The 27,908-nt window shown below is 37.6% G+C and overlaps 1 protein-coding gene across 7 annotated transcripts in view; it reads right to left on the bottom strand.

Moving 5' to 3' along the window:
- Positions 1–7,637: 7,637 nt before the first annotated feature.
- Positions 7,638–27,908, bottom strand: part of LOC108023841 (uncharacterized) — a 104,965-nt gene continuing 84,694 nt past the window's right edge. For 3 of the 7 annotated variants that reach the window (XM_050889800.1, XM_044092647.2, XM_050889801.1), the window contains exons 2-6: positions 9,205–9,418; positions 9,039–9,150; positions 8,825–8,980; positions 8,598–8,765; positions 7,638–8,545 (exon numbers count right to left, since the gene is read on the bottom strand). In XM_050889800.1, coding sequence (XP_050745757.1) covers positions 8,382–8,545; positions 8,598–8,765; positions 8,825–8,980; positions 9,039–9,150; positions 9,205–9,411 — 807 coding nt within the window. In that variant the 5' untranslated portion in view covers positions 9,412–9,418 and the 3' untranslated portion in view covers positions 7,638–8,381. Of the gene's footprint in view, positions 8,546–8,597; positions 8,766–8,824; positions 8,997–9,038; positions 9,151–9,204; positions 9,419–22,234; positions 22,325–27,908 lie in introns of those variants that run through there. The other 4 variants (XM_044092646.2, XM_050889802.1, XM_050889803.1 and 1 more) reach the window with 4 other exon arrangements.

Genomic DNA, 27,908 nt, shown 5'->3' with positions numbered 1-27,908 from the left:
GGATGTTTACAGCATCTGCTTGATTTGGGCTGCGTGAAATTGATCTGGGTGGGAATGATTCGGAGGCCTGGTTGAAAGAAATTGCTGACCACGGATTTATCTCGGGTCTGTCAGAGGTATTTGGAAATTGACTCTCGGCTAAAAGTTGTTTTTAGAGCCCCTAATATTGTGTCATATAACTTGCACACTGCATTACCTGTTCGCCATAAAAGTCACTCGCCCAAGGCACAATGCGTAGGACCACTTATAAGATTCTACATCTCAAGACCATCCCTTTTTTAGTACCAGTACTTTAAATACAGACAGAAAATATTTTCTGAGATTTGTTATTATTATCTAATTTATTAGTGAGAACATGTTATATTATAATCATAGAAAAAAATATACATTTATATAACTAATTTTGTAAGTCCACCCTAATGTAAGAAATAACCGGTATATTATCCTTCTCTCCGAACGCAGATTTTCCCATAGAATGATACAAAATATTTTTCACAATTTAATACAGTTTCGAAGGCATCATTGGACTAATATAGAAAAGTATTTTAATAAAATTTCCGTCTTATGTTTATGGTTCAGGTGTTGCGGCCTGGTAGTAGATGTTTCTAGTTGCTTAGAATTTTTATACCCGTTACTCGTAGAGTGAAAAGCTTTTCTAGATTCGTCACAAAATATCCTAAATAAGTTTTCGACGTCATAAAGTATATATATTCTAGCTGAGTCCATTTAGCCATGTCCGTCTGTCCGTCCGTGCTATGAGCGCTGAGATCTCGGAAACTATAAGAGCTAAAAAAGTCAAATTTGACCTGCAGATGCCTGAGCAGCGCAATTATATTTCAGCGAGGTGCCACAACCACGAAATTCCTTTGGGTCATCAATACCTATCGATTGACCTAAATGTGCCACGCCCACTTCAACGCCCACCAACCGCATAAAACTGTGGTGGCCACAATTGCCATTCTAGAAAGTTTTTTTTTTGTTAAAACGTATTTGTCTCATCAATACCTATCGATTCATCCTAAAACGCCCACAAACCGCCCAAAAATGTGGTAGCCACAGTGGGCATGCTAGAAATTGGTTTTCCTAAAATGTATTTGTCTCATTAAAAACTTTCGATTGACCTAAACAAATATCTGCCGCCCCCATAAAGAATACCAAAATAGCCGGAAGCGCTTTACAATAATTCTTTGCTGCTCATATATATGCATTTTTATTTTCTTCCTCACGCTGAGTAACGCGTATGTGATAGTCGGAGCACTCGACTATAGCGTTCTAATTTTTACATTATTTGGAACAAAGTGAGTTGAAAGCTGAGGAAGATTATAACAGACCTATAAGAAAGTTTTTATAAAAAGTTTTATTCCACTGATAATCAATTTCGATTTATGTTATCAAGTTTTAAAATAATATGAAAAAATTCCTTCACTATGTAAACTGTATTGTACATTTCTATATCATTCTTTTATCTTATACAGGTACAGGATCGAAAGCTAGCCTTTCACCCAAAACCCCAGTTATTGGCTGCAATACAATGTAGAAGAAGAAACTGAAATATTTTTTAACTTTGGTAAAGTTTACGAAAAGAATTGTAACTTTCAAAGTTGAAAATATTCTTAAAAATATAATGAAATGTTGTAAGTTAAAATATTTTCATTGTACTTGAATTTAAAGTCAAGTCGATTCATTATTGTATAATTACCAACAAATTTGTTTAAAAAACTCTGTTTTATTTTCCTAACAAATGTAATCAAATGTGTGTGTGTTTTTTTTTGTGGTGATTTGGCCATGTTGCATGCAGCATACCAATTTACTTCTAGTTCAAGCATAGTTTCCACCAGGTTACAAACGGCTGGCGTCCTCCCAACCCTTATGCTCAGATCTTGGCGTTCATTTTCAAATCTCGGACAGACAAAAAATACGTGCTCTGCGTCTTTTTTATCCGACTCGCAGATTGGGCAGTGCCGATAACGTTCATGCTTAAACCTATTCAAATAGTATTTAAAGCATTCATGTCCTGTCAGCAGTTGTGTTACGTAAAAGTCCAAATGTCCATGCTTTCGTCCCAGCTATATCTGCAGTTCTGGGATAATTTTTTACGTCCATCGTCCTTTTCTGCTATTTGCCCTCCTCTCCTGCCACTTTGCAATGGTAAGTTGTCTGCACCTTTGCCGTAGGAATGCGACAGTTGCGACTCCTGTGCTAGCAGGTCCGTCGGTATGACTCCTGATATTACTAGCGCCGCGTCATGGGATACCGTGCGGAACGCACAGCAGACCCTCAGGGCACACAGTCTGTGTACGAAGTCGCCCTCCAGCAAATAGCTCTAATTTTTTGTGGCTCGGGCCCATATGGGAGCAGCGTACATCAGCCAACCAGTAATCTACGTCCTCGGCACCGAGTGTACGCCATAATTCGCGAAATTGCGGCCGCGAATCTGCCTTGCCACTAGCGTACGCTAGAGGCTCTTTGAATGAAAGCCAGTGATCAATCATGACACCCAAGTATTTTAGGCTTGGGCGAGATTTTATAGTGGCTTCTCCAACTTTGACAGTGGACTGCTTCGGTTTTATGCGCTGCCAAGGTGATACCCTTAGAGTTATAGGGGAAAAAATTTTAAAAAAATTATATCTTCGGTGTTTTTTAACATATAACCTTCTAAGCCTGGATATAACATTTTTTAATTAGTTCTGAATTTCGAATTAAATTTTATCGAAATCGGACGACTATATCATACAGCGGTCATAGAAACAACCGGGAAATTAGTGGTAAAATAATATGAAAAAATTATTCACTAAAGCTGATTATTATATAACTGCAAGGGTATACAAACTTCAGCTTGCCAAAGTTAGCTTACTTTCTTGTTTATTTTGGTATTGCGAACAAGTTGTTGCTATATATTGATATTAATTTTCTGCCCTATTCCAGTGAATGGCATAACGAGGCAGGCGCACGTTTCAGAAGTTAATTCAGGATTACAAAATGTAAAGTATACTCCATAATTCCTAGTTTTGAGATAATGTCCATCTTGATTCATGACCATAGTTTTTATGTTCAAAAGGTTTTTAAAGTGCCGGCCAATTAATTGTCCTTTAAATTGTTTTATAACTACTTCAACAAAATGTCAAATTATTGTATCAATTTGTCTAGTTTTAAACTTTGTTCATTATCACATCGCCAAAATTTTAGTTCGCAATAACACAAGTTCATGTTTACATTTAACAAAAGTTTTTTATTATCCTCCGCAAACCCCAACCAATTTTTTAACAGTACAGATAGGCTGAAGTTCGTCTCTAACTTTGACTTTAAAGATTCTCCAACCTTTGTTGTTTTCCGCTCCGCCTTGAGATCAGGAATCTTACATTTTCAAGCATCCTTTTCTACGACATCAGCGTATTTTTATTAGATTTATTTAACTCTTTAATTACAATATTCTTATGATGGTTTTTGAGCTTTTTATATTTGGTACAGTTGTTACACGTTGTATTTAGCTCTTTGCTACCGTTATAGATACTAGCTGTTTAGTCTTGGTCACATGTTGTACTTAGCTGTTATCTTGATGGTTTAGACTTGGTTTTGGATGGTTACTTTCTGTAAGTACTTGCTTTTAGATGGTTGCTTACTTTAAATCTCTTAGTTTTAGGTGATAACTAACTGTTATTAAATGAGCTGCTATAATCTATTGTTAAGAATGATTAAATCTTACAAGTAAATGTTCCTCAGATGTCTTAGACATTCCGTTTCAAAAGCATTAACTTTAAAATGAAAAAGATTCACTTCTTTCCGCAAGTGAGCCAAAAACATGCCATCAATAATAGAGATGCACACCTCATTACCTGCTCGTCATAAAAGTCACTCGCCCAAGGCACAATGCGCAGGACCACTTATAAGATTCTACACCTTTTTTAGTACCAGTACTTTAAATACAGACAGAAAAATATTTTCTGAGATTTGTTATTATTATCATGAGAACATGTTATATTATAATCATAGAAATAAATATACATTTATATAACTAATTTTGTAAGTCCACCCTAATGAAAGAAATAGCCGGTATATTATCCCTCTCTTCAAAAAAATACAAAATATTTTTCATAATTTAATACAGTTTCGAAGGCATTATTGGACTAATATAGAAAAGTATTTTAATAAAATTTCTGTCTCATGCTTATGGTTCAGGTGTTGCAGCCTGGTAGTACATGTTTCTAGTTGCTTAGAATTTTTATACCCGTTACTCGTAGAGTGAAAATGTATTCTAGATTCGTCACAAAATATTGTAAATAAGTTTTCGGCCCTATAAAGTGTATATATTCTAGCTGAGTCCATTTAGCCATGTCCGTCTGTCCGTCCGTGCTATGAGCGCTGAGATCTCGGAAACTTTAAGAGTTAAATGTTGGCATGCAGATTCCTGAGCAGCGCAAGTTTATTTTAGCGGGGTGCCACAACAGCGAAATTCCTTTGGGTCATCAATGCCTATCGATTGACACAAATGTGGCACGCCTCTTCTAACGCCCACAAACCGCCCAAAACTTTGGTAGCTACACTGGGCATGCTAGAAATTGGTTTTCCTAAAATTTATTTGTCTCATTAAAATCTTTCGATTGACCTAAACAAATGTCTGCCGCCCCCATAAAAATACCAAAATAGCCGGTAGCGCTTTACAATATTTCTTTTCTGCTCATATATTTTAATTTTTATTTTCTTCCTCAAGCTAAGTAACGGGTATGTGATAGTCGGAGCACTTGACTATAGCGTTCTATTTTTTACATTATTTGAGTTGAAAGCTGAGGAAGATTATAACGGACCTGTAAGAAAGTTTTTATAAAAAGTTTTATTCCACTGATAATCAATTTCGATTTATGTTATCAAGTTTTTAAATAATAACAACAATTCTATGTCATTCTTCTGACTTATACAGGTACAGGATCGAAAGCTAGCCTTACACCCAAAACCCCAGTTATTGGCTGCAATACAATGTAGAAGAAGAAACTAAAATATTTTTTAACTTTGGTAAAGTTTACGGAAAGAATTGTAACTTTCAAAGTTGAAAATATTCTTAAAAATATAATGAAATGTTGTAAGTTAAAATATTTTCATTGTACTTGAATTTAAAGTCAAGTCGATTCATTATTGTATAATTACCAACAAATTTGTTTAACTCTGTTTTATTTTCCTAACAAATGTATGTTTTTTTTTTTGGTGGTGATTTGGCCACGTTGCATGCAGCATACCAATTTACTTCTGGTTCAAGCATAGTTTCCACCAGGTTACAAACGGCTGGCGTCCTCCCAACCCTTATGCTCAGATCTTGACGTTCATTTTCAAATCTCAGACAGACAAAAAATACGTGCACTGCGTCTTTCTTATCCGACTCGCAGATTGGGCAGTGCCGATAACGTTCATGCTTAAACCTATTCAAATAGTATTTAAAGCATTCATGTCCTGTCAGCAGTTGTGTTAACGTAAAAGTCCACATGTCCATGCTTTCGTCCCAGCCATATCTGCAGTTCTGGGATAATCTTGTACGTCCATCGTCCTTTGCTGCTATTTGCCCACCTCTCCTGCCTTTTTGCAATGGTAAGTTGTCTGCACCTTTTCCGTAGGGATGCGACAGTTGCGACTCTTGTGCTCTCTTCGTTGCGAACTAGCTGATGGCGTAGCGTTGTTGTAGGTTGTGCATTTATCGTTTCAAGCATGCAAGAGCGCCGCTCAATAAACGACAGTACACTCCCTAACGTTGGAGCTAATCCAGGTGCATCAGTGAGGCCATAGTCTGTTGGTCTAGTTGTCTTCTAAAAATAATATACAGAACCGGATCCCATAATTTTGTGCAGATATCGAGGTTTTTAAGGGTGTTTAAAGTCATTGGCACTGTTTTATGTAGTGCTTGATGCAGTTGCGCAGACCCGTTAATGGGAACGAAGCTTCAATCCTCCTATTGCCGCAAAGACTACAATTTTGCCGGTGTCGTCGTATCCGCCTTGAGAAAAGGCCATATCTGTCAAAATTAGCTTTTGGATGCAGCTTTTGCACTTATTCCACAAATAAATCGTGAAACTGGGGACAATCTAGATATTCGCCATCAAATTCGATAATACTGATTGGTGGTAGAGACATATTTAGACTCATTAGTGAGTCGTTTTCTCGAAGCAAGGCCATATTATATTTTTCATATGAGATCTGAAATTGATTAACCTCTTCTATGGCGGCTGCCTCTGCCCCAGGCAGAGTCCCCCAGGCAGGGTCCCATTGGACCCCGAGGTGTAGAGCTGGGGTGATGGTTGGCGAATTTAAGGCAAGAATGTGACATGATTCTAATTCGTTGCATCGCCTCTGTAGCTGACAAGTCGTTCTTGATTTGCTTGATTAACCTTTGGATTGTTTTGGATTCGCCGAGGTACCTTTGGAGATGGCGCCATATTGTCTTTGAATACTTACTTATATTTTTCTACCACCTCCTTTAATGCTGTGAGTCTTGAGGCGTACTCATCTCCAGTGGGTAATGCTGCTTGCTGGACTTCCTCATCAAGGTGACAAAACTGAAGCCAGAGATCACTCAACTGGCTTAGCTTACTAGAATAATACCGTCTCGGTGACGTCGATCGGCAGAATCCTTTCCATAGTTCTTTATGAGCTGTTAGATCTGTCCTTGTAGCTCATTTTGGTTGTCTAGTAGTCGATTGTGTAAATCGTGTCTTGTGTGACTTATTTTCTCAATGAATGAAGTTGACATAGTCCGTGACACACTCGTGTGTGTGTGAGTCCTGTAATGCTGGACGATGCTTGGTATCCTGTGAAGCTGGATGAGCTATAGTATCCTGTGAAGCTCGATTAAGCTGCGAGTCCTGTGAAGTCGGAGTAAGCTGCGAATCCTGTGAAGCTGGAATACGATGTGATATCCTGTGAAGCAGGATTAGGCTGCGTATCCTGTGAAACTGGAGTAAGCTCCGTATCCTGTGGAGCTGGATCAAGCTGTGGATCCTAAGGCGGGTAGATATAGTGAGAACTTAACGGTATTTTCCACCAATTAGAGGTTCAGCTATTGGTTGAAAGGGGTCGCTCGGGTGTGATTCTTTGTTGATAAAGGTTCACGTCGGGATCACCAATCCGAAGTGAAGGGGGTTATAGTGAGCGTTGTCACTGGCACTGGGACACTATCATGGCAGGACGATCGCGTCACTACGATAAACGGAGAGGGGATGTGGGCACTGCGCTGAGGTTTGAGCTAGTTAGCTGCTAGTTGAAATGTATTACGATGCCTATTCCCAGAGGTTGGAAGTAGAACAGCGGAGTTATGAGTGCTTTTATAACTGATTTATTCTTATGTATTTGCTTATATACTACTTAGAACACTTCCGTGTTTCTGACAAGAGTTCTAAAGTAGGTTAGTGGTTTTCGATGATAGTGGCTGACCGCTTTGGTGGGTCAGTGCGCCGTCGAGAAGTAAGTCAACCGTTGACATTAAATATAATATGTTGATCAGCTATTCTCATACCCAATGGGTGGCGCTCCCAACTGGGCTACTGCTTGGGTGCGATCACCGGCTATGCACTGGCTTCCGGCCAGATGCTGTGTAAGCAGTTTCCATAAAAAATCGTATATGCCACTTTGTAATAATAAAAATAAAGAAACTAAATACATTTATTTTGTATTTCTGAAGTTGGATGTTTTATTGTTTATAAGCAAATTTTATTAATTGTAAGTTAGAATTATTTTTTTGTATGATTCTAAGGAAAAACTTTATACAATAGTATAATAAAATATATAATGTAAGCCCAAAAGGATTCTTTATCAGTCAAAAATGGGATACCTTAAATAAATACAATAAATGTTTCTACTTCTGATTTGAGAAATTGACGATTAGCTCGTTTGTCCCCACTTATCAACACAGATAGTTACTTATTGCTTAAATAAATAAAAATTATGATCAGCATTTGAATTAGTTATTATATCAGGCATCTATAGGCCCGTTTTCTCGTCCGCATGTTTCAAAATTGGAAAATAAATGTAAATTGCAAACTAAAAATTTTATTTAGGTTTAACATGTGAGCCTGAAAGCTGATGTAAATGTACTTAAATGTTTCGATTAAATATTAACCTATTCTCTTTTTTATTACGCTGTTTTTGAGATAGATAGATTTATTAAGATAGTCAGAAGTGCCTTAGAAATATCGCCAACTCTAAATCTTACACAATTCATATTGCTGCACATACGAAACTAACGCTGAAAGGGTTCTCTGCGATGTCTGGGGCAGTCCGTATGACATATGAAAATATTTTTTATTAAAATTAAAGCGACTATTTTTCATTTTACTTCTATAGATTTAAAAATATTAATAATAATAATATTAGTAATAATATTACAAATTTGTTAACACAAATTTTCATATTCGTGTTATATTTATAACTTCGTTTCTGGATTCTTTTCTTAAGAGCTGTTTAGTATCATTTTCTATTTCAATCGGTGACATCCCAGCACTTCGGTCATTTAAATAATTAGTGTCCTCCTCCACAATTTTTTCGAGAATAACGTCAGAGCTTTTAAGTCCTAAAAACATTTTGAAATTACAGTTCTTACTGGGCTACTGCTATGTTCTTACCATTTCGTCCAACTACTATTCCATTGCACAATGTTTCTGTAGAGCCACAATTTACGACAGCTACATCTGTTGGAATGTTGTGACGTCCGTTTTTTTGTAAGGCAACCGCTTTTCGAGCATGGCGGGTGGTCAGTACTCCTGTTTCTACATCTCGCTCAAGTCGGTGTCCTAAATAACATGGATCTCGTGCGAAAGAATTTGCATTTACATATATAAGAACATATTACCAGAACGAGATCGAGTCAGCTGACGCTGAACGTAGTCTTCAAGGTCCTCCTCTTCTTTTCGGCTTATGAGACAATTTAAAATAAGTAAAAATAGTCCCAGTCCGAAAGAAAACAATCCGGTGCAGGTTACTTCATTCCACCAGGCTGCGCTAGAACCTAACAAAAGGATTATCTGAAGCAAATTAAACGTAAATATTTTATTATAACTACATACTAAATACATTCCAAGACATACTTTCATCTGGGACAATACCAGCTCCGCAAAGAAAAACTCCAAATACAACGAATACAATACCAATATGCAACATTCCAATACTAGTAACTACCTATATTAAAAAAATATTAATTAATGAATATATATTTATATTTCCAAAATTAACCTGGCTGTCAAGCATTCTGGTACCGGGTTTGGTTGCTTGATGGGGATGGTGATATTTGCGTCTGACAGATCCCGATGGTGAATGAAATGTTTCGCCACTCTCGGAACTTTGTGTGCTATAACGCCTTTCTCGTGCTCTTTTTTGTTCATCTCGCCGTTTTCTTTGCCGTTTAATCGCCATTGCGGAATGTATACCCACTGAATGCATTTTTATCCTACAAATAGTTCGGATATATTTGAGTATTATTTAATATGAATCGACTAAACCGTAATTCAGGGAGCAAACATTTAAATTATTGAAAATAAAAACTTGAAGAAAATAACGGTAAACTTTTTGTCTGACTAAAATATCAGTATTGTCATTTTGCATTGTTTCATCTTTTTGTTTCATTTATATTTATTTATTGTTCGTTGCGAAGCATGACTATCAAAAGTTGCGAGCAGGGGCGTAGCATTAGTGATTATAGCTAATAAATTACCTCCAACAGGTCGACAAGGAACGATAATTATTTCAAAATAATAGATACTAAAAATAATAGGTTATATAAAATACTAGTTCTAAATACCAATGTATTACGTAAAGAAGATATGAAAAAAGTGAGCTAGTAACATTGTTGAATGGACAATCTCTTAAAAAAAACGAACAATTTATTTAAATTCACAGGAGAGCATCAGCGGGCTTCAACATTACCTCGTCGCGAAAAAAGCGAATAATAGTAGTTTAAATTATTAAGCAAGCCATAGCAACATACTAAATTTTTGGTGTTAGGAATTCCGGGTGTCTCAGTGTATCGCCCAGAAGCAACTGCAATCGGTCCTGATTGGATTCAAAATGCTATCTTCGTAGCAGAACCTAACTTTTTTATCCCTAAATGCGCCCACATACTGCTCAGAGCGGAGTTTTTTTTAGACCTTGCTTAGGGAAGGACGAATCTGTCACAAGCACTCAGGTCCGGCTGGGTAGCGTCGGAAATTGTAAAGAAAATTAACCTGCACCCGTTAAATACGTTCTACCACTATTCCACTCTAGAAACTACAGAAGCTAACAGGGATCATTAGGGAAAGCGATAGAATTATCAAAATTATTGTTGTATGCCACTGCACTATGGTCCAGAACCCGTTTTTTTTTTGGCATAAAGTCAATTTTTTTATGTCAATATATCGTTGTTTTCTTGTTTTTATCTTAAAGTAAATTCTTCATACATTATAAAAATGTTAATTAAAAGCTTTAAATGTGCCACCAAAGCTTATTGTGAGCTTTTAAAAGTGCGATTGCGATCAGCTGATTTCCGAATAGAAATTCGCCCCAAAATATTTACTTGCTTTGAGTGGTGTCACACGTTTTAATTTAGTCCGAAAAATTAAACTAAAATATGGAAAATAATCCTCAAGGTATGCACCATTTAATGTATATTGTTATTTTATGTGTAGTTCTACGTATTTAGTGTTGTGTAATGTCCAATTTATGTGTATGTTTTTAGAAAACTAACATGCGTTCTCCGTGTTTCGTGGAATGTTACTAATGAGCTGCTCCATGCTGACAGCAACTAATTGGTCCAGAATGTACTTGTGAGTGTTGTCTTTAGCCACAAACCAAAAACTCATCCCCGTTCGTCCCTCTTTTTTCGCATTTTGGTAATTTATAGGCACGTTTGAGTTTACTCACAGCGAACTTTTTGAAATATGGCGCAGCGGCAATCGCAAAAATCAATGTGTAGCTGATTGGATATACACAACAATTAATAAAAACGCTTTGGAATCCAATACGATAAAGGAAATAGACAAAAAAATTAGTAATTTTAATAGTTATATTCATAAACGGCTTCCCAAATATAACTACATGCTTGAACGGTTCATGTCTAAGCATACCGTATGGTTGGAATCAAAAATATCAATTACTATTGATGAATCCTGCAAAACACCACAGCAGATGGGACGTCCAACCTTATCTCACACGAATACAAGATTAAAAAGGAAATTGGCATCTGAGCTCGCAAATGAAAATAATTGTGACACAAATCTTCTGGCACATGCTGCAGCAGTCTCTACAAAGAAACAAAGCAAGAAGGACACGGCTTTTGTTCTAAAAAAAAGCCATAACAACACCCGAATACTCAACTGAATAAAAGATTTTAATTCTAAACATTTTGTCCCAAAGCCTGGAGCTTTGCAGTTTGGCGTAAGTCCATTGCATGCCTGGATCCGGTTCTTAGAATTTGTCTTAAACATTTCATATAAAATTGAATTAAGGAAATGGCATTTAAAAGGAAATGACAAGATTGAAATGAGCAAACGGAAAAAATATGTTTAAGAAAAGTTTTGGAACGAAATGGGTCTTCGGATAAGCATGCCAAAGCAGAATGGAAGCGGCAATACCAATGATGGTAATACGGCAAGGAGAGCTTTTGCCAATACTAAGCTACTAGCATCTATTACCAACTTCAACGAAGATCTTTTAAATAAATTTTACGCAATTTTAATCGCCATTTCTTCCAATCATTATATAAATTCGGAAAAACTTCGCTCATTTTGTGAAACAACTTTTTTATTATATTTGCGAAGCTACCCTTGGTATCCGATGTCACCAACAATTCATAAAATATTGGTTCATGGTTACCAGAATAATAATTCGAGCTTAGTTCCACTAGGATGCTTAGGCGAAAATGCTTCTGAAGCTCGCAACAAAATATACAAAAAAGATAGATTGTCGCATTCAAGGAAAAATAGTCGTCTCAATACTATGAGAGATATATTTTACAGAGCTATAGATTCCTCGGATCCATTATTATCGAGTGTATCTCTAAAAAAAAAAGGGGTATTAAGTCTTTTGGACCTTTCGTTCACAGATCTGCAGTGCGATTCTGACGACGATCTGGACAATTATAATATTGAATTGAATATTGAATTGGATGAAGAAGAAAATTGCATTTAAAAAATAAGTAAGTAATTGAATAGAACAGGAAATAATATATATTTATTCTTAATCAGTTTGCAGGGGCGGCAGGCGTGGGCGTGATCGCACTGACCCAATTTTTTGTATAGAAATTTTGAATGCCATAAAAATAAATTCTGCAAAGTTTGAACCCTGTAGCTCAATTTTTCGACTTTATGCCAAAAAAAAACGGGTTCTGGACCATAGTGCACTGGCCAAATATTGAGTAAGGAATCATTTGCAAATAAAGCCTTGCATGACTCCACGAAGGCGTGCCTTAAAGCGGCGCAGGAAAGTAAACTCATCAAATCACTCATTGTATGTCCCATTTATAATTGAGTATTTAGCTTTCGGTAATAGAAGGGCTAATATGAAACCCAAAGAGCCTCGTTATTTCATCCTATATCAATGTGCTCCCCCACCAAAAAGCTCGTCGAATAAGAAGCACCGAAAATTAAATTAAATTTTTTTCGCTTGGTTGGGACAACTTAACAGCCAAAATTGCCAGAATTAAGACTCCTTAAACTCGCATAGTCGGAAGGCTGCACCAAAATTTGTAGGCATTAGTATTAAATAAGGCACATAGAAAGTTTCAGTAGATCATATGGTGTGAAACCCCTCAAGACCCTCTACAAAATTATCGTCTAACCACCGTTGCGTATGGTACCCTTAGTTTTTGTCTATGGACTCAACCCATAGGCTAGGGAACTAAGGAAATTACACGTTAGCGCTCAGATAGTTGCTCGGATTCTAATCATCTATTCCTACACATAGTCGAAAATTCTTCTCTCTTTTGCATACGGAATGGATGGTCACGTTTTATCAGCTGCAGAACTCTGCCTTTCCTTTCCTATCTTCTCACAAGATGTTCAGTGTGATACTTTTGCAGTCCAATTTAACATCAATTATATATTGATCACTCCTAGTGCGCAATTAGTCACACAGAGCCACGTGCGCTAGTCAGCTTTCTTCGGCAGACAATGGTTGATTAATGCACTACACGAGTACCTGTTATTCGACGATGCACGCACTGTTTCCAATGTAAATTACAGTTAATTTCCCAAATAATAGCTAAAATTATTTATCAAAATGTTTGCAAGGTACTATATACTAAAAATAGATTATATAAGTTAAATAATAAAAAGAAAATACTAGTTCTAAATACCAATATACTACATGAAGATGATATCAAGAAAAACAGTTATGCTTAAATAGGTAATGCCAATAAAGAACAATAAGGAACGTTACAGTCGAGTGGAGTCATACTACTCAGATAACCGTTACTCGGAAAGAGAGATGGAGGGAGATATGCATGCAGCAAGGCCATATTTTGGCAAAGGGATATAAGAGAGAAAAGAAGAATTATAAAAAAAATATGTGTAGATACGAGTATATACTACCTGCAATACAAAGAAAACTTTTGGGAAAGTTTCAGCCCGATAGCCTTAAAACTGAGAGACTAGTTTGCGTAGAAACGGACGGACAGACGGACATGGCTAGATCGACTTGTCTAGTGACGCTGATCAAGAATATATACTTTACTGCGTTGCAAACTTCTGACTGAAATCATTTAACCTTCTGCAAGGGTATAAAAATATTGTAATATTTTTTTTATTACTGAAGTCAGCAACAATCCTTAAAAATGGCACATGGTGATTTTAAAGTTGATTATTTTTTATAACTGCATGGGTATACAAACATCGGCTTGCCGAAGTTAACTTCCTTTCTTGTTTTGTAGTAACAGGGTCTACAGCTAGCAGTCTTTGTTTAAATTTACTTCGGAAATTAAACTAAATAGAACTTTTCGTCGTTTCGGCACTTGTTCTTTTTTTCCGGGTGCGAACATAACCTGGCTGGTGTATTTCGGCGCAACAACTTTCGGCGCAGACTCTCAAGAAAAGTTTGGGAAAATGAGTAAATTTTACGCACTTCGAAAATAAGAAAACCAATTTTACACCAGTAATAAAACAACTGAATAAAAGAGAAGTGCCTTTGACAAATTAACTTGTGTGGAAAATTATTTGTGTTCACATACACATTTTGTATAACTGAACAAATTACCGCTTAAATGAAGATGGAGATGCGCCTCTAATTTGCGATTCCCTTTTGTGCAAAACGGTCCCCAGTTGCAGACAGTTCTTTGTTGGCACTACATACCGGCAAAAAGCGTTCAGTAGAAATTATCTCGGCCTACAGCTGTACATATGTTAATATGCAAAGGCAGTGATAAATAAATATTTGGTCCTATTTTTTTATATTCTCTCAAAAAAAAATAATAAATTTTGCATTTAGGCGGTGTTTTGTGGGCATCATTAACCCGTATGGGATCCACATAAATAATTTGGAACACGTTGTTGGTGAAATAGAAATCAAAAGTTGGTTTACTTTGCCGCTGTGTATTTGGTATTACAACTAACATAAATAAACCTTTTTGAATTTATTAACCCGAATATGACCAATACATTTTCTGCCTCTTTATATTTGGGAAATTGATAAAATAAGCATCGATCCGTTAGCATAGAAATCATTGACCCTTTTCTAATATATGTATTTGCAATCTCTCTTATTAAATTAACTTACAATATTTTTCGAAACGAGTGAAAATGAGATGCAACCAAATGATAATTAAGCTATTCCGAGCGCATACACAAAATTCATCATCCCAATTTATCACATTCATGCCATGCTGCAAGTAGTGACCAAGTCGATAGATTTGAAAAATTTTAGTTGTCACGTGTTTTTTTAAATTCTGGTTCGCAAAACAATTTGGTGGCCAAGGATTTATCACAGCGTCTACGGGTAACCAGAGAAGAATTGATTCTTAATATCGCCACTGTTAGAAAGAATAACTCGATTATACGGCACAAAGTCCAGAAGTATTTTCTACATCTATGTGTCCTGAATCCTGACAGTAGCACCACAAAGTTCAGAGTCGTGTTCGATGCATCGAACAAGACGTCCACTTCTATCTCAATGAATGAAACCTTAATGGTGGGTGCAACTATTCAGAGGGTGTTTTAGGAAATTTTAGCAAGATTTCGATTCCACGAGTATGCCTAACGGCTGACATTTCGAAAATGTATGTATAGGCAAGTTAACGTTTCCGCAGAAGATCGGAACCTCCAACTTATCTTATGCAGGCAAAATCGACAAATGTTCTCCAAACATATCGTTTAAACACGATCACTTACGGGACAGCTCCGCTTTTGGTCATCCATTGCTTCTTTGAGCTATCAAAGATCTACGCTAAGCTAAATCCTGTTGCATCGAATGTGTTATTCACACAGTTTGAAAGAGCTGGAACAAAAATTGAATTGGAACTAGTCGGATCCAATAAATATGTGTATTAGCTGAATAGGTTTAAGCAGAATTTGCGAGAGTTTGTTCAGGCCCACGGATGCTAATGCATCGCTGATGCATTTAATGAAGCATACTGCTGTTGCTTCTATGTTCGTGCTACTGCTTGAAGAAAACATTCGTCGAGATTGCTAACTGCCAATTCGAGAGTGACCCCCTATGGCTGGGTGCGGCACATCTTCTCGCCAAGTTATGAGCTCAAGAAGCTCTCTTGCTAAACAACTTCGAATTGAAAAGTATTAATTTCTGGTCAGATTCTTAAGTTACTTTGTATACCTCGTTTTCAGCAGAATGAGTTCTCGCCTGATTTACAGCTGTCCGAGAGCAAGAAAAGAGTGTCAGTATGTTCCGCGACTAAAGGCCAACAGAATGTGTTTGCTGATCTTGTTGAAAGATGTTAATCTTTTAATAATTTACTGCGGATCATGGCAAACGTGAATCGTATTTCGGCAAAAGAACTACGGGTATCGTTACTAAGGCTGGTCCAAATAACTCAGAGATTTGAGTTCGGGTCAGAAAACAACAAATTAGAGGAATCGGATAGCTTTGCCCCAAATCTTCAACATCTAAGCCATTTCATACACACCAACGAATTGAAACTCTTGTCTAAAATGCTAGATGGTTTGGTAGCTCCATCTGTGGGTCCGATAAAACCCAGCGGTGGCGCCGCCTGTGACAGGCCTAGAAAGGGTTTATAGGTACTGGTGGGTCTAGGAGAATAACAGTGGCAAATGTCAAGCGGCCCTTGAAATTCACCATGCCCCACGAGCGAGGTTACCGGCGGGTCGGCAGAGGCGGATGCTTTCTTTTCCTTTTCGGCAGCGGCAGCGTATAGACGCAGTCATCTCAAGTCAGTTTGCGAGTGGCCCAAGAGGGAATTTTTTTTACTTGTTCAATTTTCGGTTGGATCGCGCCTAGACTGGTGAGTTTTGATAGAAAAGGGAATGTTTAGAAAATTGAGTTCAGCCGGGGAAATTATTGTAGGCGGTCGGCGGAAGGCGATTCGGAAAGTCCCCGAGAAGGCGCTGGGGAAGGAAAGGAAAAGAAACGGATGTGGATCTTGGTGCCAAACGAAAGCGAGAAATTCGGCGGCCGAGCGAAAAAGGCGGCGGCAGCAGCATTGGAAATCAAGCATTTATTTTATATATACACTTTCGACCTAACCTGACCCAAATTATACCAGCTGCGTCTGACCCCATAACCCTAGGCGGTACCGGCCGTGGGTTTGAGCAAGAAAAAGGAGAAGAGAGTTCTAATTTAGATATCCACGGTTTTAGAAGTTACAAAATCCCGACCTACGACAGCACAGTTTAAATTGAGCCGTAAAAGCAGCCGCTATCGTTTGCGTGGGTAAAGAGAGGCGGGGCTTCGCAAAAGCGGGAGCTTTCAGTCTCCTACACGGATCGGATCACGCCAGTCGCCTTCGTTGCGCTCCGTCGCGAAAAGAAGAATTTAGAGGAAAAGATCAATTTACGCGCACCCGCCGCACGCGTCGGTGAAAGCCTGTAGTAGCTGCCCGCGAGTTAGTTGGCGGCTAGAACATAGTTTAAGCAAATTTAAGTGTAAGCATAGTTTTTTTTGTATTGGTGCTTGTGAATATGTGGGTGTAATAGTGCCTTAGGCAGCTAGCTAAGAAAAAAAAGAAGAAAAAGCAGGGATGCGTTGAAGCCGCGATCGAAGTTTCAGCCAGCCCCGAAAGTAATTTTTTTTTTACATTTTTTTGCTGTGTCGGTTTGAGTGTCTCCCTTTCCCCTCTTCTTTTTTTTTTGCATTTTCTTTCCCCCTTTCACAGCTCTCAGCATCATCCCGAAGAAAGCGCTTTCGTCGATGGATTTGAAACAGTGGTGAGTCCAAATTTTCATATATTCATTACATAAAAGAGAGGGAGTAGGAAGGAAATGTAATAAATTGGAGGGTGAGACTTAAGAAGGAAAGATCAGAAGGGATGGCCGAATGAGCATGAAGTAGAGAAAAAAATTTACGACAACATCTGAGCGAACCGGGAAAACATGAGCGAAAGAAAGCTCGATCGCGTGGATTCCAAGCTCTTCGTTCGTTTTGAGTTTTGTTAAATTGGCCAGTCGACAAAATTTGTCTGACTAATTTTACTTAAAATTTGTATTTGAAATGTCCATGAAGAAACCCCAATATTAGCAAGCACGACAAGAAAATCATACCATTAATAATTTAGGCAAAGTCCAACAAGGGGATTTGCGAAATCGCTTATCAGTTTAGTCACAAAAGTCTTTAATCTTGTAATTTTTAAATTGTCGTCTATTCGCATGAGATTTTTTATCGTCTATCTTAGAATAAGTTATGTTTGTATTTTACTGTAATTAAAATGTTTATAATGTGCTAAAAGTTATTAGTGTTGGCCGCGGCTGGCGTTGACCTGCAATGAAAGAGTGCACTTGAAAAGAAAAAGGGGTCGCTCAGGCTGTTAAGCGATGGGGGCAAGAGCGACCATTGGTAGGGTGGGCATGACCAAGACCTCCAGAACATCGAGGGAGGCGAGAGGGGCAGATCAGTCGGATAGGAAGTACAGGGTTGCCCATATTCGACGGACCCATGTTTTTTTTTTTAAATCAAAGGAAAAAATAAAAATTTGGCGGTTGGCAATCTTAATCATTTAATTTGTTCCAAGTAGATTTGTTTACATCAATTTTTGAATATGATATCTTTCAAATGGCCGCCTCTGGCGTTGATGGCGTATTGTGCCCTTTTTGCAGCATTTTCCATCATTTTCGCCAACATTTCGGCCGGAATAGCGGCTATTTCTTCACGAATGTTGTCCTTGAGCTCTTCTAGGGTGCTTGGCTTGTTAACGTAAACCTTTGACTTCAAATATCCCCACAAGAAGAAGTCAGGCGGCGTCAAATCGGGCGAACGCGGTGGCCTGTCCAAATAGCCACTTTTCGACATCAAACGGCCCGGAAACAATTTCTTCCGAAAATCGATTGTTATGCGACTTGTGTGCGGTGGAGCGCCTTCTTGTTGAAACCAGAACTGCCTCATACGCTTTCGACGAATAATTGGCATCACAAAATTGGTCATCATGTCGCGATAACGCTCCTGGTTGATGGTAACAGCATGGCCATTTTCATTTTGGAAGAAAAACGGCCCAATGACCGTTTTCGAACTAACGCCGCACCAAACTGTGACTTTTTCGTCGTGAAGAGGCACTTCTTGAATCTTCTTAGGATTTTCAGTGGCGTAAATACGGCAATTTTGCTTATTTACGTTCCCATTCAATGTGAAATGGGCTTCATCGGACATGATAATTTTGTTCCAAAATTGATCGTCATCTTCGGCCATTTCGTTGACTCTTTGGGCCGATTCCAATCGACGAGGCTTGTTCGTAAGCAACAATCTTTGCGTCAATTGAATTTTGTACGGGAACAAATGCAAATCAACGCGAAAAATCCGTTGTAAAGTGGACCGAGCCATGCCCAACTGCTGAAAACGGCGTTTTTGGGATGTTCTTGGGGACATCTCAACACTGGCTCGTACGGCAGCGATATTCTCGTCCGATCGCCTTGGTCGACTTTTATTTGGCCTCTTCGGATTAGAAAGAGGCTCACCAGTCGTAAATTTTTCGTATAAACGCTTAATGGTGTTCTTAGAAGGCGCACTTTTCACATTTTTTTAATTTTTTAAAAGCACGTTGAGTTTTCACAATTGACTTGTACTGTTGAATGTAAATTTCAACTATTTAAGGGCGCTCGCGTGGCGTGTATTGTTCCATGGTAAAAATCTGCTTGGACTGACGCTTCAAACGCGGTATGTCATTAAGCGAAACTGACATCTCTGTCAAAAGTTATGGCGTCGTCAGATGGGTCCGTCGAATATGGGCAACCCTGTATATAAGAAAGGTCCAGCAACATGATGTGTGTGTTCTCTATACCGGTTAGATTGGTGAGGCACGCGAATATCGGAATTTTATTAGGAATAGGCATTCCGAGATGTCGGCAAGACCATCACACCCATAGCCGAAGAGCCAGAGCCGGAGAATAACTTGTCGCGTGCGCTGGCATCTCGAGGTAACATCTGGCCTAGAGTTTTTATAAGTGTAGCGGTTCGTTACAGAATAAGATGTGACGATGTGTAAGGTGTGACGCTTCGTTTGATTCGTGTTGGAAACAGATTGTTGAATGCGCCAATACCGATGAACATTTCCTTTACTTCTATCGCTAAAATCCCAATTCGTAACGTTATTTCTTCGCAACTTACATAGTGCCCATTATTATTCAGGCGCAAGGTGATGGTGTCTGTCGCAGCAGATTTGGCTTATCAATGCGCGAGTGGCTTGTTCGAAGATCGTCCGTGGTTGCGTCCACTGTTTTCGTAACAAGCCCGTACTACTGTGTCAGATAATGGGAAACTTGACCGCAAATGGGGTCAAGAGAGTTCGCCCCTTATTGGTTTGTAGGGTAGACTTATGCTGAAGATTCGTGGAAAACCCCCCTTCAAAGGCTCTTCACCTTGAACTCGTTGTCGATCTATCTACTGATTTTTATCTGTTTTCAAAAGGTTCATCGGCTGGGGGGGAGGTGGGTGGGAAGATGTAATGCGACAACGCTACCAACTTCATGGAAGCGAGCAAGGTCCTCGAGAAGCGGAACGCACCTTACGCGGCTTAACGAGGCGTCCAGAAGTCTTTTATACCGCCGAGGTCACCACACTTTGGAGGACTATTGGAGGCATCGGCCAAGGCCGCCAAGCATTAGTTGCTGCGGGGGGTCGGCAACGCCAAGCTCACAGCAGACGAGTTTAGCACCCACCTGATGGAGTATTCTCGTCCCATTGTGTCGCCACAAGAGCGCTGACCCCGGACATCTTCTGATCCAGCCAGCCTCTTCTTACGCTGCCGCCAGAATTCGACACAAACGGAATACCCAGCAAGGCCGGCTACGCCTACTTGAAGCGGTGGCGAATGCTCTCAAGCAACAGTTTTACCCAAGAATTACCTGGCCAGCCTGCAGCTGCGCAGCAAGTGAAGCATCAAGGGCCCCGACCTAAGCATCGGGTGCTTAGTTCGAAGTTTGTATACCCTTGCAGTTATATTATATAAATAATCAACTTTAGTAACACCATGTGAAATTTTTAAGAATTGTTTGGTAACTTCAGTGATATTAAAAAAAAGGGTTTTCATCTTTTTTTTATAAAATTTTCTTGACATCTTTATGTTTGTGTAGTCCGATTTTTATTAAATTGAATTCGAAATTCTTAAAAATTTTAAAAATGTTATTTCCAAGCTTAGAAGGTTATATGTATAAAAATACGGAACATATGTTATACCCTTGCAGAGGGTATAATGATTTCAGTCAGAAGTTTGCAAATCAGTGAAGGAGACGTTTCCGGCCCCATAAAGTATATATATTCTTGATCAGCGTCACTCGACGACTCGATGTAGCCATGTCCGTCTGTCCGTCCGTCTGTCCGACCGTTTCTACGCAAACTTGTCTCTCAGTTTTAAAGCTATCGGGCTGAAACTTTCCCAAAAGTTTTGTCTGTATTGCAGTATATAAGTCGGAACCAACCGCATCGGACAACTATATCTTGTAGCTCCCATAGGATATATCGGGGAAAAAATTTAAATAAGTATATCTTTGGTGTTTTTTAACATATAACTTCCTATGCTTGGAAACAACATTTTTTAATTGGTGTTAAATTTTAAATAAAATTTTTCAAAATCGGACGACTGTATCATATAGCTGCCATAGGAACAATCGAATAACTAGTGGTAAAATAATATGAAACAAATTATAGCTTTGGGGCTTTTTGACATATTATCTTATAATATTAGGAATATAATTTTTTATATTTTTAAGAATTTCGAATTTAATTTAGTAAAAATCAGACTAATCTAACATATAGATGTCAAAAAAATGGTCTGAAAAAAAAGAATGAACATTTTTTTTTAATGTCACTTAGGTTAGCAACAAAAAAAAAAAAATTCTCATGGTGTTACTTAAGTTGTTATTTAATTTTTATAACTGTAAGGGTATACAAACTTCGGCTTGCCGAAAATAATTTCCTTTATTGTTTAATTATTATTTTTAGATTATTTTATTTATTTATATTATTTTTAATTATTTCCTATTTACCTTATTTTATTTTGATCAATATTTTTAATTTCGTGTGCATATTTATTTTTTATTTTATTTATTATTTATTCACTTTTAAAAGTTTTTAACAAAATGAGTTCCCCGCTGTGTGCCAGCGGTATGTATAATACTTTTCCTAAATGTTCTAGTTTACTATGCACATTTGAAAACAGTCTCTCGGTAGTTCTGACGGAGTTAAAATAATTGGCGAGACCCTACGAACCCCAGCGGAAGCTGTGGAAACGCTTACAGGCTATGTCAAATCATCAGGGAAAGCAGGGAGTAGGGCTATAGAGAGTATTGGGCGATCATTTCCCATTTCTAAAACGAGGACCTCTAAGCGTTGGAACTAAAATGTGTGGTGAAAAAGAAAAAAAAAATATGTAAGTTTAGTCTATAGTTTCCCTTTTCTTCATTTTTATTAATTTTTAGATCAAAATGATGGCAAACCCGTTGAAAAGTGGAAGGCTCAGCCGCTCGATAACAAATTTTATTTGTTTTTTTTTTTACTCATAATTTAGAGGGGGCGAAGCAAAAAGAAGCTGAAACCCTACCCAAATTTTGTGGCGGCCTTACTAAGTAAGTATTAATTAAGTTCAAGAAATTACATTTCTTTTATTAAAAATGAAACTTACCAATTTATTCGTGTTTAATTCTATTTTGAAAACTAATTTTTTGTAGATGCAATCACTCAAGTAGGGCCATCGGAGCGTCCTGAGAAAACGCTGCAAAAGGCAATGAGTTGTGTTAATAACTCGAGGTGCCATAAGCGGAAGGCTAGTGGTATCATAAGCGTATGATTGATTTTAATGGGTTTCGAGGTCATAAAAATATCATACCATAAATCATATACTTAAAGGCCATACCCTCACATCCCCAATTGACAGTATTGATATCGTAGTCTTTTCTGTCGTTTTGAGCAATTTATATTCAACAGGTGTCATCGTGTACGCGAGAAAGGACGCATAATTCCCCTGATTCTGATTCCTTCTGATTGTCCTAAGAGCATAAGGTAGATGTTTCCATAGGCGAATAGCATTAATACAGAATTGCCTTCTCGAACATAAGGTTTTTTATCTAGGAATAATATTGTTTGGTATTCTTTGCGATTTACCTGAAAGTTTCTGAAACAAGTAAGACGGTTCGAGGGTGCACACAATCTTTTGATAATAGATTAATGTCTTAAAGTTGATCCACTGACTAAGGCTAAGGTAAAGATTATTATTGATTATGTAAGAAATAACAAACGATTGAAAACAAGGAACAATTTTTGCGTATTTTCAGTGTCGCAATGCCCAAAAATCTCAGCACCGTAAAACAGGGTGGGAACTAAAATTGTTAAGGCCACTAGCACTACGCAGCTGAGTTGGCAAAAAGGATATAGAAATCGAAAGATGTCTCAAAATCCCAGCTGCTTTGGAAATATGCTTGCTCCATGTTAACGTTTTAATAAAGGTGGTACCCAGGCTGACTGCAGATTCTTCATATTTGATTGGGCTATTGCCAATTATTAAATTCGGAAGGGTTTTTATAACTATATACTTGCTAATTTTTTTGGGTTAAGGCAAAGACCGCTTTCGATGGCCCAGATATTAATATTGAAAAGCAGGGTGATACACAGAGGCTTACTAACATAGAACTGCGCATTTGGTAAGTCATGAACATAGATTGAAAACAATAAGGACCCTAACAAAGATCCTTGAACAACACCTTAAGACACCGAAACAAAGCCAAAGAAACAAAAGAAGTACTCGACCCTGAAACAACTGCTTGTTTTCCTATTAGATACGAAAAATATAAGTGTTTTTAGTTTGGGTGCATAGAATACGATGGTTGACGGTATCAAAAACCTTTCTATAATCAAGTAGAGTCAAAAACGTTATCCAATTTTCATCTGCCTTGATCGAATGTCCTCAACTACATCAGTAATGGCACTGATACAACTCCTAGCTATTCTGAAACCAGATTGCTCCTCTCTAAGCTTGGAATTTTTATTCAAAAAATTTTTACAAAAAAAGAAGTAGGGATATGGGGGTGAACTCGGTTTGGCTTCTCGGTATAGGGACAATTTTTGCGAACTTTCATGCGGAGTGAAAATTTGATGTGGTAGTTGCTGTATTCATAATGTGTGTAATATGGCTAAGGAGTAGAGGTAACAACAATTTATTAAATTTTGAGCTGATGCCATCCAGGCCTTCAGCGTTTGACTTCACCTACGGTAAACATTCAAGAACTTCACGAACACACACATAAAACTAAATCTATTATCCCAGTCTGTCGTGTAGGTACTTGTTACGTGTAGCTTCATCGAACTTACTGTTCAAATCGTTGACGTCCACTTAATATTTGGCCAGCTACTTGATTTTACCAATTTAAAAATTCACGGCATGTTTTTTTTTAAATTTTTTTTTAAATTTGGAAATTTGAGTGTCAAAATTATAAGCTAAGGTCACATAATACGTCAGAAAGATGAGGTAATGCTTAGAGAGAACTGGTACAGAGAGAACATACAATAAAATCTTACTAGGTACATTAACAAAGAAAAGGTCAAGAATACCACCAGCAACAAGTACCTAAATTCATACATTTTTTTAACAGACTCTGCGCTTTAATATGGACCCATTTGTCCTTAACTTAAATTGTAAATAAACTCGCTGCTACCTATTTTAGTCTGGTCGAACTTATTAACCTATTGGAAGGGCTCTTTAGTGAAAATAAGGAATTCAAGATTCAAACAGATAGTTGCAAGCCCTTGACAGTTAACAATAATTAAAAATAAATGATTTAACACTACAGATAAATTAAAATAAATTTAAGATACAATTTTAGGGGCGAAAGCTCTAACTGTTAGGAGTGGCAAGCATATCATGCGATCCAGGTGAAGAAGCAGAAGTTGTAGCCGATGTAGAAAATAAAGAGAGGAGAAGAGCGGTTTGCGTTTGTAGGCCCAGATCATGAGAGAGCACTAAAGCTCATACATGCGCTCGATGCGGTATAATATATTGTCATAGCAGCGGACATGCACAAGGCTTCTGCGAGTAAAAACAATTGACAAAATTGTATGCTTTCTTAGGCTTTATGGCCACTTTAAAAATGATATAGTGCTCTCTTAAAAGTGGCTTATTAATATAGAGTGCGGCTTGTGAGTCGTACCCTATCAGTTGTAAGCTGACAGTTTTCCATTTTAATAATGACAGACACTGAGGATCTTTGCGTTTCTCTTGCCCGCAAAATGTCGGCAAATTTCGGCGGCGGAGTGAGCTCAGCGAAAAGCAGAGTTTGTGGTTGAACGTCTTTAAATTTTCACCCTTTAAAAATGTATCGTATGACGGCCTCCTCATTCTTCACGCTCTCGACCCGCTCCCCCACCAGCTTGAGATCAGCTGCGATTCCATCCAAACAATTCAAAGACAAACGAGAATATGCTGCTCCGCGTATTGGACCAAAACAAGAAAAAATGTTATGTACGTACTTTTTAAGTTGAGACTAGATGTGTAAAGAGCTATAAGAAACATAAATAAAATTAAATTTCATGAGGAAATTGTCCAATTTAAGTTAAAATGACTGATATGGGATATGGAAAATATTTCATATAGTAAGATAAGTCAACTACTTGCGAGTAGCGATTTGAACCCTTATTATCATGGTAATGAGCGAGTGTCCCTTTTCTTGCGATCAGGTAATAGTCCTTTTTGGGTAGCTCTGGCTGATATCTTTCTGTCCCTTTTGTTGAAAGGACTAGTCTGGGGCGGAAACAAAAATATATCTTAAAAAATATTCGACATTTGATAATCATTGACATGAAAAATTTATTTTATTGGGGTACTTTTGATTTCTAAATTACTTTTACAGTCATAGAACATAATATTTTCAAACATGATCGGACTTGTTTTTGAAAGATAACAGCCTTTGGATACTTTCGGTGTGCGACATTTTTTACCTGATGACCCTTAATTGCTCATAATGGGGAAATCCATTATCGAAACCCATTAATATTAATCAGAACCTGAAGGGGCGTGGCCGTTGTAATGCAAATTGTACCAGAAACCACGTTTCCTATTGCTAAGGCTACTCAGACCCTTGATGTAAGGTACCCACGACTCCAACGATCCAATAACACCCTAGCCAACATTGTAAATTGAAAAGAAAATAAACACAATGAAAGAAAACCAAGATTATATTTTATATTTATATATCTGCTAAGCACTCCACCTGTTCTCTTTCTTCTGCTTAAATAAGAGCTCAACCTATGCTGAATCTGTGCTTTTTCTTTTGCTTAAACAAGCGCTCAACCTGAGCTGAACCTGTGCTTGTTCTTCTGCTTAAAAAAGCGTTCAAAAGGTTGCTTTAAAAAAACTGCTGAATTCAGAAGGAATCCAATTACAAAAGAATACCAGCTGAAATATTTAAGTACGCAAGAAGACCCGAGTATAATACGCAAGAAAACGAACCCCTTTATTAAAGTCATAGACAACAAATCCATTAAAATGAAGGGCAAATCCAGGAAGAAAGATAAGCTTATTATTATTCAAACTTTAAAAGGCAGGCTCGCCGGGTGAAGTCCACTGTTTCGACTATTCCTTGGTGTGTTTCATCGGACGAAACGACGCAGTAACTCCTTCGGAGAGGGAGAGAGAGACAGTGCGAACATTTCCGCAGACATCGACGATGAAATAAGGTCCTCGGTAAAGTTGTTTGAGCTTGCTCTACTCGTCTATAACATATATTTCGACCAAACGATTACGAATGGTGTAGACAGAAGGATTGGGCTGGCAAACCATTGTTTCTATTTGCCTCGCTCGCATAAACAAGCTGACGATAGTTTGCTTTCGGTTGTCAAAGATAGACTCCTCATCCTGGTTTTCTGTATTGGCATGAAAAAATCTTAATGTTGCATTAATTTTCGAGCTTAAACAACATTGAAGATTGCGTTCTCCTTTAGACTTTTATGTTGCCGTTCATAGTACGTTCATAGTTGAAAATAGTCCGGGAGCGTCTTTAGCAGTGGCAAAATGTCTTCGTACAGCGTTTGTTAAATATTGAATTTGGTTTTGCTACATCTCTCTCAAAATTGTTACAAGGTAAGCACAATTCCACGATCTAATATAATAGCCTTCGGCGGACCGAAGTATCTGTAATCTTTGTTAAGAAAAAAGGGCTTGTCTGCTTTTAACATCCTTTAAAATCGAATATTTACTGAAAGAATGGCGAATATATGGGCATGTCCGCGATTGCCTTAAAAAAAAAGGGTTCCGAAGTGATCAATATCATCGGCCCCTCATTTTTCTCTTGATGTACCGGAATATAATGAAGTCATTCGATGCACACTTACCCTGTACGCCGATAGATTCATCTAATTCACGATTTGGCCGGTCAAAAAAATGGGCTAATTTTTTTTCCCTTGCAGAGGGTATAATGATTCATCATACAATACAGTAATATTCTTTACGTCTCTAACAACGAAACAAATAACGATATTCTCTTGATACAGATGTTCGGGAAGAGTGTACTCAGCTGTCTGCTTCAACTCTTGGCTTCTTGGTCACAATCCAGCCAAATTGCTTCTGATGATCTTTTCCAAACCTATTTGTTTTTGTCAAATTATAGGTTTTGTCGAATAGTAAGCTATACTCCGCTGAGCCCCCAAAAATTTCTGGATCCTCTTTCAAGAAAGTATTTCGAGTTCGTTGAAGTGAAGGTGAGTCCACTTCTGGTGTTCCTTGTCCCTCCACTACCACATCCCACATAAATTAAAAATAAGTCTTGTTCCCAAAAGTTAAAAAAAATGTAATGCAAACTTTGAAAGAATTGGTAAATTGTAGCATTTTAAATATATTTAAGATCAACAAGTCGATTTCTTTTATATGAAATGTGACATGAAAAGAAGACTTTTAATGACACCTTTTGGAGTTTCTACGCTCCAAGACCTACAAGAAGAAAGGACATTTTCAGGACTTATTCTGCTATTTTTATTTGGAGTTTCTTAGTTCTGAGTATTAAACAAACATAAAACCATCCAGCTATATAACACCAGAAAATGAGAATGGCTATAATTCACAATCCAGATATTTTTTTCTGTTTTTAAGAAGACATTAAATATATTACAACTACAACAGGTCATAATATGAAAACTGTAATCTTGCGGATCATAAATGTTTTTATTTCCAATTGTAATAATTGTAATATTCCAATTGGATCAAAAGATATTTTTTCATTCAAGTTTTACATTCAATTTTTTTAATAAAAGTGGTAGAACAAGACCTTTTTTAAATATTTATAATTAAAATTGGCAAATTAGATTTATTTTAA

Source organism: Drosophila biarmipes, unplaced genomic scaffold (genome assembly GCF_025231255.1).
Source record: "Drosophila biarmipes strain raj3 unplaced genomic scaffold, RU_DBia_V1.1 ptg000007l, whole genome shotgun sequence".
NCBI lineage: Eukaryota > Metazoa > Arthropoda > Insecta > Diptera > Drosophilidae > Drosophila > Drosophila biarmipes.
Note: the sequence above shows the minus strand (reverse complement) of the source record. Positions and strands in the feature narration are given on the sequence as shown.